This window comes from Natator depressus, chromosome 1, assembly GCF_965152275.1.
Source record: "Natator depressus isolate rNatDep1 chromosome 1, rNatDep2.hap1, whole genome shotgun sequence".
Lineage (NCBI taxonomy): Eukaryota > Metazoa > Chordata > Testudines > Cheloniidae > Natator > Natator depressus.
The window spans coordinates 321,252,280-321,270,333 of NC_134234.1; the positions used below are offsets into that span (position 1 = coordinate 321,252,280).

General features: G+C 45.4%; 1 protein-coding gene across 1 annotated transcript in view; it reads right to left on the reverse strand.

Moving 5' to 3' along the window:
* Nucleotides 1-18,054, reverse strand: part of CDHR3 (cadherin related family member 3) — a 74,571-nt gene that overhangs the window by 43,847 nt on the left and 12,670 nt on the right. The window contains 5 exon segments of the mRNA XM_074958274.1: nucleotides 2,177-2,281; nucleotides 2,392-2,486; nucleotides 10,070-10,161; nucleotides 14,806-14,974; nucleotides 17,203-17,405. Coding sequence (XP_074814375.1) covers nucleotides 2,177-2,281; nucleotides 2,392-2,486; nucleotides 10,070-10,161; nucleotides 14,806-14,974; nucleotides 17,203-17,405 — 664 coding nt within the window.

Below are 18,054 nucleotides of genomic sequence, written 5' to 3' on the forward strand. Positions count from 1 at the left end.
GATTAAACAGTGGCACTGGCTTCTCCCTCCTCTGTATAGAGGGCAGGGCTGAACCTCACTGCACTCTGGTTGATCTTCACAGGCATAATGGCCTGTGGAGGGAAGTTACAACCTAGCATGGATTAGATCAGCCCTTGCTGTGCCCTAACTTGTGCCAGGTTGCCACCAGGATCAGGAGAAGAATTACAGCCTTTCTCACTGACCACTGTGCAAGTGAAGATTAAGGCCCTTAATTCTAACGCTGCTTTGAGGTAGATAACCTCTATAAAATGGATACAATACTTCAATGATTTGTCCAAGACCACACAGGCAGTCGTTAGCAGAGTCAGATCAAGAATTTGGAAGTTCAACCTACCAGGCACCTGCTCTAACCACTATAGCCCACATTCCTTTCCACTGTAAAATAACCTTGTTGGCACCAAAACTTGCTCAGGGTGGCTGCCAGATCAGGCCCTACAGGGAAGATAGGCAGGTGAATGCCTGTCTTCCCTCAGTTCATGGATCGTGCTGGGAGTTAGGCAGGAGACAGGTGTCCAGACCCCTAGAGGGAGGCAGCAGCGCACATGCCCAGAGGCAGAGAGGTAGCTAGGGAACTTTTACAGCAAATGTTTAAGTACCTAAAGGTGGCACCTGAGTAGGGAGTGTCACGGAGTCCCTGGGAGATGCTCTGGAACTGCTCCCCATGAAGCCAGTCAGGACTCTGGGGAAGTCTACTTTCTGTGAGCAGCCTGTCTTCAGGACACACAGCTCACACAGCTTCCACCTTCCTGGGTCTGACCTCGGAGCATTCAGCATACTCTGCCCCTCCGTGCACTTCCCACAGCGAGTCCGCTCAGGCGGGGCTCCTGGGGAAGCCAGAGGGTCCTGCACCCCAACTTCGCAGTCAGACGTGACTCTCAGCCAGCCAGTAAAACAGAGGTTTATTAGACGAAAGGAACATGGTCTAAAACAGAGCTTGTAGGTGCAGAGAACCGGACCCCTCAGCTGGGTCCATTTGGGGGCAGTGAGCCAGACAACCATGTCTGCCCTTCTCTCCATGTCTCCAGCCAGCCCCAAACTGAAACTCCCTCCAGCCCCTCCTCCTCTTGGCTTTGTTCCTTTCCCGGGCCAGGAGGACACCTGATTCCTTTGTTCTCCAACCCTTTAGCTCTCACCTTGCAGGGGGGAAGGGCCCAGACCATCAGTTGCCGGGAAACGGTGTCGGCCATTCTCTGTGGCCAGACTCCTGCACACACCTGCCCTCTAGGGCTCTGCAGTGATCATACACTCTTACTCCACCACCTAGATACTTAAGAACTGCATAGGGGAAACTGAGGCACCCCCACACTATTCAGAGGAAACATTAAGAACAGTCCCACTTCGTCACAGGGGGCTTATGCATTGCAGTGGACCCTAAAATTGGGACTTAGGGCTTGGATCCATAAAGATATTTAGGCTCCTGACTTCCAGTTTAAATCGATGGCAGTAAGGAGTCTAAGTACCTTTGTGGATCCGAACCATAGACCTTATTTTGACGTTCTGCACAGGGGTGAGTTTCAGCCAGACAGAGTGTATGTCTTCATGCTTGACTTAGGATCAAACACAAGCTTTGAAAATTAACTGTAATAACATGTACAGGGATAATGGAAAGAAACTGATAAAAACGTCCAACAAGAGACTAAGAAGTCATAACAAAATGAAAATAGTGTTTTAGCAACAGTTATTATAATAGTTATTAATGTTTGCCAGAAGCTGGGAATGGGTGACAGAGAATGGATCACTTGATGATTGCCCTGTTCTGTTCATTCCCTCTGAAACACCTGGCATTGGCCACTGTTGGAAGACAGGATACTGGGCTGGAAGGACCATTGGTCTGACCCAGTATGGCTGTTCTTATGTATTATCATTAGTTCATTATTATGTGTATGGTCATGGCACCTCAGAGCCCCAGTCATGGAGCAGGACCCCATTGTGATAGGCTCTGAACAAAAAGATAGTCCCTGTCCCAAATAGCTTACAATCTAAGTTTAAAAAAGATGGATATAGAAAGAGGGAGAAGTACATGGAAACAATGAGACATTGTATCAGTTAATGGCTATGCTATAGAGTCTCCCAAAAGGTTGAACCAATAATGCTGAGGCTGAAAAGTCTGAGAACTATGTGTATTTTTAGGGTGCAAAGTGAACGTTTCACTTACGTGATAAAGTAAGGTGTTTCGTCATTGGTGTTAATGATGTTGACTATCACTGCCCTGGTGGTGCTCAGCCCTAGGCGGTCTGTCACTGTTATGTTTAACAAATAACTGTTAAATAAAAACAAAATCAAACCAGAATCACACCGTGGATTACATGCAGTAGGTCTCTGTTAACAATGAACAACGAGAATGATCAGAGGATCAAAATGAATACTTACAGATGTGGATCTCTCTCAAAATCAAATTCTTTTGTGGAAGAAATGGTTCCAGTTTGAGAGACCGTGAATGACTGAGACACAGGGGTACATGAATACTGGAATAAAAGGATTATGAATTAGCATCTGTATCTTTTTAAAACATCCAGCCGTTCATTCACTGGCTTACAGAATGGATCAAGGAAATATATGCCCCACATTTACAGTATTCCCAGAACTCTGTGTATGGAAATGTACAGGCATCGTGGTCATCAGCAGGATCAAACCCAGGACATTCATCACCAGAAACACAAGCCACTGTCACTTGAGCTATAGAAGTAGATCTTCTGGTAAATAGCAAGCAGGGCATGACAGTGGTCCCCATTAGAAAGAGACATGGTCACACACCAAGCTAGTCATTGTGTCACATTTTTATCAGATTTCAGAGTAACAGCCGTGTGAGAGAACCTGTATTTGTGCTGGAAATGGCCCACCTTGATTTTCATGCACGTTGTAAGGAGAGTGGTCACTTTGGATAGGCTATTACCAGCAGGAGAGTGAGTTTGTGTGTGTGGCTTTTGGAGGGGGGTGAGGGGGTGAGAGAACCTGGATTTCTGCAGGAAATGGCCCACCTTGATTATCATACACATTGTGAAGAGAGTGGTCACTTTGGATGGGCTACTACCAGCAAGAGAGTGAGTTTGTCTGTGGGGGGGCGGAGGGTGAGAAAACCTGGATTTGTGCTGGAAATGGCCCATCTTGATGATCACTTTAGATAAGCTATTACCAGCAGGAGAGTGGGGTGGGAGGAGGTATTGGTTCATGGTGTCTGTGTATATAATAATGTCTTCTGCAATTTCCACAGTATGCATCCGATGGAGTGAGCTGTAGCTCACGAAAGCTCATGCTCAAATAAATTGGTTAGTCTCTAAGGTGCCACAAGTACTCCTTTTATTTTTATCAGAATAATTCTCACCCCCTCTGGTATCCTAATCCATGAAAATAATATAATTTACCGGCTGGTGTGTGTGCACGTGCCACTACCCATCTAGTGGTTGGGCAGCAGGAAATACTTAAGCAAGTCTGACATTTTATCCAGAAGAGAGTAGTGGTGCACAGATATTTAACCAGCACAGTATAACCTCCATGTCCAAGGTAGATCACCTTTTTCTGCATTTAACTAATATTCTGTATGCCAGTTGAGATGCTCCTCTACACTGTTACTAACAACACACTGCCCAGGTCCTCATCTGGTGTAAATCAGCATGGATCTATTGTCTTCAATGGAGCTATACTGTTTTTTACAAAAGTTGAAGATACAGCCATTATCAAGATAGAGCAGATATGCGGGGGACCCTTTGTAAGAGAGCAGTTGCAAAGCCTTTTGCCCTTCATCTCTTGGAGGTCCATGCAGGATAGATAGAGAAGAGAACACTGACACACAGTGCAGTTGTACAATGACTTTGTGTTTTTATTCAGGAAACTGCTCCCAGCTTGCCTGCCTCATACTTAGTCTGGTTTCTCTTCTGGTCCCTTCCTTTCAAGTGGGCCTAAGAACTGATTCTGCTACCCATAGGCCATAATCAGTAATCCTGTGAAGACATCATGTCTGTACTACAAAATTATGTTGACCAAAGTTATGTCGGCATACAGCCACCACAATAAGTACTTCGCTTGTGCATATGCGTACTTGGCTCCTGGTGTCACCAGTGCATGTCTTCACCAGGAGCTCTTGTACTGATGTAGAGTGCAGTGCACCAGGGATAGTTATCCCACAATGCAACTCGCCACTGTCCAGTGCAGAGTCTTTTGGGAAGTTTTTGCAATGCCTGATGGAGCCAAAACGAATTGTGGAAGGGTGACTGGGAGCATGGGGTCAACTTCCCATAATGCAGTGTTCTCCATCCCATAATTTCATCCGCATACCATAATTTTCATGCCTTCTTTTCAAAATCCCATAAACCCCCTTTTCTCCCCTTACCATATGCCATCTCTGACAGATGCATGGCGCCTGCACAGTTCTACACTGTTGTCATGAGCATTGCAAGCATAGGGTGCATGATCCTGGGGTACTGCAGAACCTCAGGAGGAGCTGCAGGGAACATAATTCCTTGGAGGCTAGATTGCCATGGGACATAGAAAAAAGCAATTCAAGATTGTTGGTGGCATTCATGGAGCAGATGGAGATGGTAAAGTGCTGGTTCTGGGACCGAGAAACGAGCACTGACTGGTGAAATTGCATCATCATGCAACTTCAGGCTGATGAGCCGTGGCTGCAGAACTTGTGGATGAGCAAGGCCACATTCCTAGATCTGTGTGCCCCAGCCATCCAATGCAGGGACACCTGAGAAGCAAGTAGTGATCGTACCCTGGAAACTTGCAATGCCAGATGGCTACAGCCAGTTGGGAATCAATTTGGAGTCAGGAAATCCACCCCAGAGGCCATTGTCATGCATGTGTGCAGGGCCATTAATCGCCTCCTGCTATGCAGGATTGTGACTCTCGGCAATGTGCAGGACATAGTGGATGGTTCTGCAGCCGGGGGTTTCTGAACTGTGGTGGGGTGATAGATGACGCCTATTCCTTTTTTTGGAGTTAGACCACCTTGCCACAGAGTACGGCAACAGAAAGGGTTACTTTTCTATGGTTAAGCAACCGCTGCAGGATCACTGGGGACGCCTTACTGACAGCAGTGAGGGCTGGTCAAGGAAAGTGCATGACACGTGTATCTTTAAGAACAAAGGACTGTTCAGAAAGCTGCAAGCAGGGACTTTCTTTCCCAACCGGCAGATTACCATTGGCACTGTTGAAATGCCAATAGTGATCCTGGGGAACCCAGCCTATCCCTTGCTCCTATGGCTCATGAAGCCATACTCCTGCCCCCTCAACAGCACCAAGGAGCACTTCACCTACAGGCTCAGCAGGTGCAGAATGACAGGGGAATGTGCCATTTCCAGGGTAGCTGGCATTGTTTCCTTAAAAGATTGGAACATAAGAACATAAGAATGGCCATACTGGGTCAGACCAAAGGTCCATCCAGCCCAGTATCATGTCTGCCAACAGTGGCCAATGCCAGGTGCCCCAGAGGGAGTGAGCCTAACAGGTAATGATCAAGTGATCTCTCTCCTGCCATCCATCTCCACCCTCTGACAAACAGAGGCTAGGGACACCATTCCTTACCCATCCTGACTAATAGCCATTAATGGACTTAACCTCCATGAATTTATCCAGTTCTCTTTTAAACCCTGTTATAGTCCAAGCCTTCACAATCTCCTCAGGCAAGGAGTTCCACAGGTTGACTGTGCGCTATGTGAAGAAGAACTTCCTTTTATTTGTTTTAAACCTGCTGCCCATTAATTTCATTTGGTGGCCCCTAGTTCTTATATTATGGAAACAAGTAAATAACTTTTCCTTATTCACTTTCTCCACACCACTCATGATTTTATATACCTCTATCACATCCCCACTTAGTCTCCTCTTTTCCAAGCTGAAAAGTCCAAGCCTCTTTAATCTCTCCTCATATGGAACCCGTTCCAAACCCCTAATTTTAGTTGCCCTTCTCTGAACCTATTCTAATGCCAGTATATCTTTTTTGAGACGAGGAGTACGCAGTATTTGTACTTTTTTTGTATTTGCATTTGTACGCAGTATTCAAGACGTGGGCATACCATGGATTTATATAAGGCAATAAGATATTCTCCGTCTTATTCTCTATCCCTTTTTTAATGATTCCTAACATCCTGTTTGCTTTTTTGGACTTCAGTGAGAAAAATATCCCAGTGGCTATAGCTGCCTGCTGTGTCCTGTGAAGCAAAGGGGGAAAAGTTTCTGCCAGGGTGGAGGTGGGGCAACTATCTGCTGAATTTGAATAGCCAAGCTCAGGGAGGCTTTGAAAGACCATTTTAATAATGACCCAGAATAGTGTGTGTGTGCTGTAGTGTGGTCCACCTGGCCTTGCTCTTTTGTGGCCCCGTATGAATCTTGTGGTGATTTCTGTGTATTTTGGGATATAATATTGTCAATGCATCTATTTATATTGTTTATGAATGGTGCTATGGGTTGTGTGACACTGTGCAGTAACAGATAATTGGCTGCTGTCCGACCTACTCAGCACCAACCAGCATACATTGTGAACTAATAAAGATTAATTTCATTACAAAAAAAAACTTATTCTGTAATATGAATGGGCAATTAAAGAAAACCTTTTGAAATTTAATAAAAATTAAAAAATTAAGGGAATAGAACTTATGATGTGGAAAAAATAGTCATGTCCATTTTAGGTACACATACACCAACCGGGGCTTACACACGTCAGTGTATATGAAGCTGTGATTGTCTTTAATGTCCCCTGGGGTGGAGTGATAAGGGTAGTGCACTGACCCCTGATGCCACATGGAATGTTGAGTGGGGACATAGGAAGGTCCCGATCAGGGGTGAAAGTAACTTAAAGGACTTACCAGTACTCCGGAGTCCTGAGCAGGGGGCATGGCCTCAACCAGAAGAGGCGTGGCCTCAACTGGAAGAATCGGGGCCTTTAAATACCCGGGCCCTTTAAATCAAGATTTAAAGGCCCCAGGGCTCCAGCTGTGGCTGGGAGCCCCCGGGCCTTTAAATCACCCCCAGAGCTCCCAGCTGCAGAGGCAGCTGGGAGCCCTGGGGCTCAGGGGTGATTTAATGGGCCCCGGGCTCCAGCCACCGCTACCGCAGTGGAACTCCAGACCCTTTTAATGACCACCAGAGCCCTGCCGCCACTACCCAAGGGCTCCGGCAGCGGGGCTCAGGTGGCGCTTTAAAGGGCCCGGGGGCTCCAGCCGCTGCGGGGAGCCCGGGGCCCTTTAAAGCGCCAGCCTGGGGAAGCCAGTCCAGTCTGGCACAGCGTACTGGCTCTTGCAGGTACGCCGGACCGGACCGACTTACTTTCACCTCTGGTCCCGATATTGAGTTCTCAATGGGCTGCAGCGGGAAACGAGCATGGAATTGTTGAACCTACAGGCCCACCAGAGTCTGCAGCATCTCTGTTTGCTGTCTGAGAAGAACAAGCATGTCCTGCTGCACATCCCCTCTCCTTTTCCTGCACCTTTCTCCTCTCCACTCCATCCTTCTCCAGGTTACCAGCAAGGGTCATCCTCCAAGCCCTGTGCTCATTCTCTGATGCAGCAGTGACTTGCAGGATATCCTGGAACACGTCATCCTTAGTCCTCTTTTCTTCCTCTGTGTCTGGCTCAGGCATTCCGTGAGTGGGGATGGGGAGACCTTACAGCTGCAATGGCAGCAGCTGCAGGTACAACACACACAGGTACCTTTGTCAGTGTATTCATGATGGAAATCAAAATGAAACATGGAACTCACTCTCCTTGCTCCCCAAAAGTTGTAAGTGCTGCATTCTCACTTCTGCTTGGGACTGATAGAGCATGGCATCCATGCTGAGGATGGCCCTCCAGCAGTTGGGAAAATGAGGAGGGAATTGCTCTGTTGCATAATTCTGGTTGTATAGGGCAATGGAACTGCATACTGGCACCGTTTCCCCCAGGGGGTGGTGATTTTAGCCGATATCTCATTCCTGAGGGTAACAGAGGCTCCTTGTAATTTCAAAGTAAACTGCACACTTACCAGAGTTTCCTTCCCCTGTATCAGGCTCGCCTGTGCTCGACAGTCAGGACTGGCTGGACTCCAGTGGAGTCAAAACCAGATCCTGGCTCAGCTAGATCCCCCGGTCACCTGCTCCTCCTCCTCGTCCACTTCTCCTCACTGTTCATGGCAGGGGCCTGTGATTTGGGCTCCTCAGAAGTATCCACAGGGCTCTTGGGGGTAGTGGTGGGGTCTCTGCTGAGGATGGCATGCAGCTTTCTGCAGCTCAGCACCAGATCGATTGTTGGCCTCCCTGGCCTTCTGGTACACCTGCCGCAGCTCTTCGGCTTTCACATGGCACTGCTGCTGGTCCCTGTTGTAGCCCATCTCCTGCATCTGTCAAGCAACCTACTCATAGATATCCACATTTCTGTGGCTGGTTCAGAGTTGTGCCTGCAGAGCCTCTTCTCCCCAGAGACCCAGGAGATCCACCACCTCCTGTCTCCTCCAGGCAGGAGTGTGCCTGGAGTGTGTAGCCAGCATGGTCAGCTGGGCAGTTGCACTCAACAGTGGAGAGCTGCTAGGGTGTGCTCGCCAAGCCAGGCAATCAGGAAAAGGAATTTCAGAAATTCGTGGGGCTTCCCATCTACCTGACCCTGGAGCAGTGGAGTTCACAACAGTGACCAGAGCGGACACTGTGGGGCATTGTGAGACAGCTGCTGGAGGCTAGTAAAGGTTGACATAAGTAACAGAGTGTCTACGCTCACATTGCGTCGACCTAACTACGTTGACCCTGATTCTATGTTGCTTGGGGAGGTGGTGTTATTAAATCAGTGTAATGGGGCACTTATGTCATCAGGAGCCAAATTCAAGTGGAGAGACACCCACAGCTAGGTTAACGTAAGGTGCCTTGAGTCAACCTAACTGTGTAGTGTAGAGCAGGCCTAACTTAACAAGTGATATTCTAGAACATACAGCATCAAATAATGATAAGCCAGGTGATCAGTAAAGTGTTCTTAAAAATCCTACAGCCTTATGAAAGACCTGCTCAACTGGTGCTACTCCTCTTGTGTTACTTCTTTGACAAACAGAAATGAAATAGAACCGAGTGTAACCACAATTCATCTCCTATTGTGATATGTTTAACTGAAGTTGCTGAAAAAGCGGCTGAGTAATCTAATCAATTAAGCTAACAAATTCTTGTCAATGGACCACTCTAGTTTTCCTGCTGCGAGTATTATTGTACCAGCAGTCCATCATTTCTGCATGTGCATCTCCTTATTATGACTGGGATTTATCACAGATTCAAAGACTTTTGCTTATGAAGAATTCACTGCAGTTATTTTTCACTTTCATTGGCAATAATCATTAATCTAGAGTTAAATCCTGATGCCTTTACACCTTTTCTTATTCAGTCAAACCCACATTGACTTCAATGGGAGTTTGACTGAGAAAAGACTGAGTAAGGAGGTCAAGAATGCAGCTCCTAAAATGTAATTGGTCTTTTGAGTAGTGCTACAGGCTGAAGTAACACCTGAAGTGTCTGTTTGTGATAATGTTGTATCTTTCACCAGTTTCTCACGTAAAAGTCTGCAAAAAGTGACTTTTCTGAAATTCCTGCTGATATCCAGAACCTTTTCATTTTTTTAAGCTCTTGGCCACAAATCACACTGTATTGCTTTCCAGATGGCTAAATGCTGAGGTTTCATTGTATGAAGAGTTATTTCCCCAATGTTTCATTTAAAAGAAACTTCAATGTAACATAAAAGATTAAAAGCCCCATTTAACCCTTACTCTGAAAAGGGATTTTGGAGACAGTTTGTAAGAAAGACCCCGTTACCTGCTATATCTATGGTGGGTCACAGCAAAACCCTGTCTCCAAAATCTAACTTCAGGGTGTTCAAATTTTAAAACCTACTCCATACCCCACTGGCGAGAGATTGGTCCCTTCTTATCAAAAATAACATTCTGCTATTCTAGCTTATTATTTAAAATGTTTCATTTCAACTGACAATATACCGTTTTCTATATGCCTGATGAGTGAGTTCAGAGGAGAAAGTTCCTGGGAATTAGTTATACTTCAGATGCAGTGGATTGCATTCTCTCTCTCTCTTTTTTCCTTAATTAAACTTACTGTGAGTTGTGACTGTTCAGGATCAGATGCATCAATCTGGTAAATAACTCGAGGAGGTGTTCTATTTCCCTCCAAGATATAGATCATTACAGCTGGATGAATAGAAATATAGTCAATGTTAATTTTATCTTTAAAAAAGACACAGATATACTGACTATATCAGAACACGTCATTACCTGATGCATGTACTCACTCTGCAACTCTGTCTAATTCCAAAATAAACAAAATACCCAAACACACACCAAAACAACACACAGCTGGGTCAAAAGAACATGCCCCCATGCTGTAAATAGACAACCATCAATATTTGTGATTATGAAGCTTACATCACTGACAGACAGAGCATATCTTGAACTGGTCATTGGTAAATGACCTGGGCTAGCTTGAATTTTTATGTCATTGAGGGATTGTGACCAGTACCACCCAACTGCCTCAATGAATGGGAAACCTGATGGGGCCAGCAGCAACTGGGTTAGGCCCAGTTGAATGTGGAAAGAGAACATGTGCTGAGAGGATGCAGGGGTGCCCTTCCCCTTCAAAGTCTCTAGTCACTGGTTGGCAAGCTTGGGAAGGAAGGGATCTGACTGGTCCCTCACTCTCCTCTTTCATTAATTTAAACCCTAGCTTCGGCCTCGTGAAGCCTCTTGCTTTTTGCTCCATTCTAGCAGCCTCACCCTCCATCCCCTGTATTAGCAGCCGTGAAGTTGTGTTTTGTGGATGCTATGGCTCTGATTGTTTGCCCGTTGTAGGGTCAGGAATGAATTTTTTTCTTCCTGTAGGGGCCAAACTGGCAGAGGGCTGGGGAGTTTTTTGCCTTGCTAACAGCATCCTGGAGGCACGGTTAAGTTAAATAAGAACAGAGTTTAATAATTAATACTCAATAAGGATGTTATTTCATCGCAACTTGCCGCTAGTTTTGAGTGTGGTTAAAAGGATAAAAGGGATGGTTCGCAGAAGTAAAAGACCTGGGATTTTACTGGTGGGCCTTGTGTTCATGGGATAGGAGGAGACCCTGAGGCCTTTGTGGGCTGAGGTTCCCCCCTTTTCGTACCCTTGGTCCCCCTTGGGGGCAGGAGTAGGACTCAGAAAAATGAACTGAGTCCTAGGGGTAAGATGAAGAGAGCCTACACGAGTGGTGGGTTATTGGGTAGGGAATCCTTTAGCCTCCACACTGGAACCACTTAAAATGCCTGGTAGGTGAGAGTATGGCTAACAGGATAGATAGCAGCCCTCCCAAGTATTAAATGTAATAAAGTTGTGGCCTGATGCTTTAAAATCCATCCTTGTGTTTGTCCTTTTTCTTCACTGTGTCTACGTCAATTCAGTTCATATCATGAACTGCTAGGACTAGGATCTCATGTGCTACATCATTGGAAACATGGGAATCCCAGCTTTTCCTAAGATGTGTAGGAATTATTGCTAGTATGGGCAGTTAATGAGTAAGAGGACCCTTAACTCATTATTTACTGTAGACTTTTTCACGTCTGCTGTGTCCTGTGCTTGTAGAACATTAATCTGTCCGTGACCCTGACTGGCTGCTTGTGCCCAAAGGAGCAGCAGTAATCCCCAAACAGCAGAATGAGGATTCCCAGATGACAGTGATATGAATATGAAGTTTAATGAGAAACAGACACATTTTAATAACCAGTGAATGTGCCATCAGTGTTAACGGCAGCTGGTATTGATAACTAACCCCACCCAGTTAGACAACTCCTATGTCTGTGTTCACTGATTTACTGCAGCTCTAGCTGAGTGTTAAACTGATGCAATTATTTTTAACAAGCTCCCAAATATAGCATGTTTCATGCTGCGCCCATCCCCTGAAGCGTCATCATGTCAAATCTCATTAGTATTTTTTACAGTAGCACCCACAACATGCTAGGCACTGTCCACGCTCTGAAGACCCAGGCCCTTCTCCAAGGAGTTTATTTTGTCTCTTGTAAAAAGTATAGTAAAGAAGCAAGAACTCCAGGGATGCTTACATGTTATTTGTTAAATTGGCTGTTTTCCAGCTAGAAAAGGGCCTGAACCAAAACCTGCACTGGCTCTTAATCCTTAACTTTAGCAGGGATCAGTATTTAAACTTAGATCCAAACTTCATCACTGGCCTCTGCCAGTGAGCCAAAATCCTGAAATAACATTGCCATTCTCCCAACTATTGAGGAGTTCATAAGCTGGATCCGTATTTTGTGGCTCTGGCCCATCTGTATTTTTGGGTAGGAAAAAAAAAACTTTGAATGTTTAATAATTCATTGCTGTTCCATACACATACACACACACACACACACACACACACGTGTTAGAACACTGAAGTTTCAAACTGAAACTCTTAAAAGTCAGGAAGTGACAAAATTATGATTTCTCTTGTAACCTTAATTCTGCCCCTTTATATATGTATATGTTATACAGCCTTCAGTTCCATGATGTCATGGTATAAGTTCTGCAGGTCCCCTCATTACTGAGTGAGCTAGATAGGTGCTCAGTGAGCCAGGCAGCTGTTTGATATTTACTTTTATCCTCCTTGAGATGTGGGGCCATGTACTGAACATACACTGCTCTCCTTCCAAACCCCACCCTGAATGAGGAAGGGATTCTGTGAACTCCAGCCTCCTTCTCAACACCCTGACCAATTGCTGCAGTGAATGAAGCAGAGGTGCTCCAAGTTCCCACACATTGCACCCCCCCCCCGCCCACACACACACACACACACACACACACAGAGCTGGGCCAATATCACCGATCACATGGAGATAGTATTTTTGGAACCCTGTCTCTTTCCTTATGCACTATCACAGATCATAATCTCCATGACCTTACATTTAAAACTGATTTCCCACTTAAATTTCTCTCACACACATGCAGATTCACTGTACTGCTGTGCACGCAGGCTGAGCACTAGCTTTATTGTCTTTCAGAAACTCTTGCACATGCACAAAGTACATTTATTTAAACCTTTGTTGCTTCTCCAAATCCAATTCAGTTTTCAACAAGGCACAAAACAGTATGTCCATAACCAAGTGGCTATGCCGGTTCCATAAAAGGAACTCGAATGTCGAGACACTCAGCATCACAATGCCTAACTTTTAGGTGACTAAAAACACAGGAGCAACACTGCAATCTGAAAGGCCTGGGTTAGCCACTAGACTCCTATATGAGGAGATAGATAGGTGCCTCAGAATGTGATCCACAAAAGCCAACAGGCTAGGTGGGGATCTGCCTAAAATAGCCAATGGGAGATGCTGATGGGGGGTGGGGAGCACGTCTTAAGCCAAACACCCTCAGGTCAGATTTCCATGCCTAAATCCGGGCTGCTAGGAGGGGCCTATCTTTGCTTGTGATTTACAAACTGGGAGAAGGTGGGTGTTTGGCCACTTAAGTCAATGCAGGGAACAATCGGAGGCTGCCTAAATCCACACACAACAGCCAGGCATGGGCAGGAGAAGGAGCTCCCTTAATATTTAACCCAAGGTTAGGGTACTCGCCCGGGATGTGGGAGAGCCCTAATTCAAGTGCCCAGTGAGAAGAAGGGATTCAAACAGGGATCTGCCACTTCTCAGGGGAGTGCCCTAACCACCAGGCTATAGGCTCTTTTTCTGGCCCAATTAATATTTAATTGTTCAATTATTTAAAGTGGAACAACTTTAACAGGAGAGATTGAGGGAGACCGCATAGCCTAGGGCACTCACCTGAGAAGTGGCAGATCCCTGTTCAAATCCCTTCTGCTCACAGGCACCAATTTTTCATTTTTCTGGGTGGATGCTCCACCCCCACTCTGCCCAGAGGCCATGCCACTTCCCCCAAAACCCCACCCTCGCTCTTCCTCTTCCTGGCCCCACTCCGTCCTCTCCCCCCAGCACCTTCTGCTCGCTGCCAAACAGCTGATCGGCGGGTGGGTGCTGAATACCCACTATTTTTGTTCCGTGGGTGCTCCAGCCCCAGAGGACCTATGCAGTCAGTGCCTATGCTTCTCCTCATCAGGCAGAGAGAGGACTTAAACTGAGCATTGCCCCCATCCCAGCACAGAACCCTAGCCACTATGCTAAAGGTTATAAGGGAGGGCCTCTTTTCCTGCCCCCACCCCAGCTGTTTCATGTGGAATTAGGCAACCTCTAATCAGGCCCCACAAATGATTTAGGTGGCCAAACAGTTTGTCTTTCCCCTGGTTTGTCAATCACTGTGTGGCTTAGGTGGGAGATTGGCACCCGGATGCGTAGAAGGAGGTTCAGATGCAGAAACTTAGATGGCAAGAGACTTTAGGTGCCTAGATGGTTAGGCGCAGCCAAGGGGAGTTTTGTGGATTGCTGTGATGCCTAAAAATAGGACTCGGATGTTTATGTACTTTTATGGATCCCACCCTACCTCCCTATCAAATGGGAAGTCTCTAACAGCTGCCACTAAGACACTTCAACGAATCAAAAAAGCTCATAAATATTTATTGTTATCACTAGTACTGCTTTCTTTTCACTCTTTTGGTATTTGAAAATGCCTGATCCATTTTTAGTGCAAGTCTCAAGGAGGGACGTCACTCCCTGCATGAGATCAATCACTAAATTTCAGCTGAAAACATAAAACAGGTAACAACCACAGTGACCCTCTAGAATGGAAGTATTTGGCCAATCTTAACTATAAGCATTGCTAGGCATTCCGTCTATAACATTTAGTGATTAAGGTTTAGTTTCCCAATGTTGTAATTTCAAGCATTAGTCTCTTTTGTTACTTCCAAGCAGTTCTCTTACTTTGGTTTGCCAAATTGCCACGAAACACAGGAGGTTCATTAACATCTGTTATTTGGACAGTAAGTATTTGAAGGTCACTTGCCCCAGCTGTATCACTGACATAAATCTGCAAATCAAAGCTGTTTGGCATAGTTTCATAATCTAGAACAGGATCTCCAGTGGTAACAACCTGAAATGTAACAAATTATTAGTAGCACACTATGCAATCAAATCTGTAATTATTGTATATAGGAATAAATACATATAAAAAGGTGCCATGTTGGACTGGTTAAAGACGGAGGGCTACAGGAAGATGCACCAACTGAGGGGGTACTGCAGTAGGTCCCTGTTGGACTATTAAAGACTGAGTCCAGGGAGGACTGAAGGACATTTTGGACTGTATCCCCCAGAAGGGCTTTGCTTGTTTTGCACACGGAGAGAGTGTGACTTGGCCAGAGGGCTGAGTCACCGAAGCCCCACTTAACAAGCGCAGTGGCTGATGGGTCGCTGTGAGCAGAGAAAAAAATCACAGGCATGCACACCCTCAACCAGGGTGTGCTCGTGGGAGGTGGGTGCCACTCTGTCACACAGTCTAAATGAGAATCTAGATGTTTCTAAGCAGATTGGGTCCTGCTTAATAGAAATATACCTCCAATTCACAACAATTAAACATTTTCACTGATTTCATGAACAGTGTGGGAAGCTATATATTCAGCTTTGATGCTGCTGTTTTTAGATGCCTCTCCAATGAAGAGGAAAGAGATGCTCAATTGTCCTTACAGAGCACGATGGAGAAATACAGCATGTCATCTGGAGGTGAGCTGGACCACTCTTTGTGCCTCTGAGCAGGAACAATTCTACCTCCAACTACCGATTGCTGCTGCTGTGGGCCTGGAGAGGGGGAGCCTTAGCTATATACTGCTCAAAGCAGGAGACTTGGTGCATGGGCTAGCATGTTCCTGCATAATGTGTGGGGAACCTGCTCTGCTGCTTTTGTTCTGTGGGTGGAGGGTAGGTAAGAATCTCCCTATGCTCTCCTCCCGCTCTCGCACCACAGCAGCAGAGGGCTGTGAAAACAGAGATTCTAATTGTCAGCCCCCATAATTCATGCATGAAAACAGCCTTCCCCATATCTCAGCAAAGACTTAATAGTAGAGTGTAGTTCTGGGGTATCTCATTATTAGGAGTTCATTACTTTTACAAAATACGGTACTACACGTTCATTAGAATATTATGCAATAGCATAAATAATTAACACTAACTACACTTGTCCAGTAAATGAGCTAATTACATTTGTGCCACATCATCCTAGCTTTTTAAATCATGTTTGTTCACTTGCCTACTAGTTTGCAGAACTTAGTAATTCACAATGGAGTCATTGGGACAGATTTCAGGGCACATCTACACTACAGCAGCACAGGTATGGTTCTGCAGTGTAGATGCTTCATACATTTACAGAAGGGGGGTTTCTCTTTGGGGTGACCAGATAGCAAGTGTGAAAAATCTTGGAGAGGCGGTAGCTAGGGTGATGGAAGAATTCTTCTGTTGATCTAGCTGCATCTACCATGGGGGTTAGGTCGACCTAACTACATCACAGAGGGTGTGAAAATTTTCACAGCCCTGAGAGATAAAGCTAAGTCAATCTATTTTTTTAGGGGTAAGCCAGGCCTCAATCTGGCATTGCTGCACCTTTCTGCTTTAAGCTACCTTCTTGTCCCTCGGATCCTGCAGCTGATCTGTACTGCCTCCCAGTAAGTTAGGGAACCTGGAGAACTGCTCTAGCTTGTTCCAGCTGTGCTGCTGTGCAGAGCCCCCAAGGGCCCTGCCAGTAACTGAGGATATCTGGGGCCCAAGCTATACCTCCCTTCCCCAAACATGCCATCTGAATCAGCAGCCAGGAGGGTGGCAAACCATCTCTTTGGCAGCTCTATGAAGTCCAAGGATTCCTCAGTACTGAGGGAGCCTTCAAGGGGCTGATTAAACTGGATTCAGCTTAAGTAAGGTTGACAATCTTCCCCATTAAGGTGAGTTAGTAAAATTCTGTTACAGTGCAACAAGTTGGATTCAATGGGGGCCTGATTCTGATTTTACATTACCTAATCCACATGGGGGTAGGTAAGATCAGAATCAGGCCCCAGGTGCTTTTATTCGCCTTAGCATTTTTTAAAACAATTACTTCTGTGATACGTGGAACAAATATGGTGTTTGAAAACCAATAAAAAGCCTAGAAGCACTATCAGCTATTTGGGTGCTATAAGACTTGAATTTCCTGTAATAGATACCTTGATCTGCTTTTGCAACTCTTACAATTAAATGATACATGAATAAATACTGTACCAATATCAGCTCCCAGTAATCCAAAGAGTAAGCATCAGTCTACAGACTAAACACATTGCCCAAGTTGAATTGAAAACTTACCTTGTAAGTACGTGTAGCTCCAGGATCAATCCGAAAAGCGTTCGTAAGTGGATTTGAGTTTATTATTAAAGGATATCCTGAAGCCACTTCAGAAGGCGATGGTGATGACGTAACACTAAACGTATGAACCAAAACATAAGCTGAAGCATTTTCTGTCACGTTGACTGTAGCAGGCAAGCCATTAAGTGACAGCGTTTTTGCCCCTGCATATTTGAAAAGGAAAGTAAAATTACACTTCTGTGAAGGGTTTCAGAGCAGCAGCTGTGCTGCAAAAAGAACAGGAGTGCTTGTGGCACCTTAGAGACTAACCAATTTATTTGAGCATAAGCTTTCGTGGGCTACAGCTCACTTCATCGGATGCATTCAGTGGAAAATACAGTGAGGAGATTTATATACACACAGAACATGAAAAAATGGGTGTTAGCATACACACTGTAAGGAGAGCGATCACTTAAGATGAGCTAATACCAGCAGGAGAGTGGGGGGGCGGGGGAAGAAAAAACCGTTTGTAGTGATAATCAAGGTGGGCCATTTCCAGCAGTTAACAAGAACGTCTGAGGAACAGTGGAGGGTGCACGGGGTGGGGGGGGGGGAAATAAACATGTGGAAATAGTTTTACTTTGTGCAATGACCCATCCATTCCCAGTCTCTATTCAAGCCTAAATTAATTGTATCCAGTTTGCAAATTAATTCCAATTCAGCAGTCTCTCGTTGGAGTCTGTTTTTGAAGTTATTTTGTTGAAGAATTGCAACTTTTAGGTCTGTAATCAAGTGACCAGAGAGTTTGAAGTGTTCTCCGACTGGTTTATGAATGTTATAATTCTTGACATCTGATTTGTGTCCATTTATTCT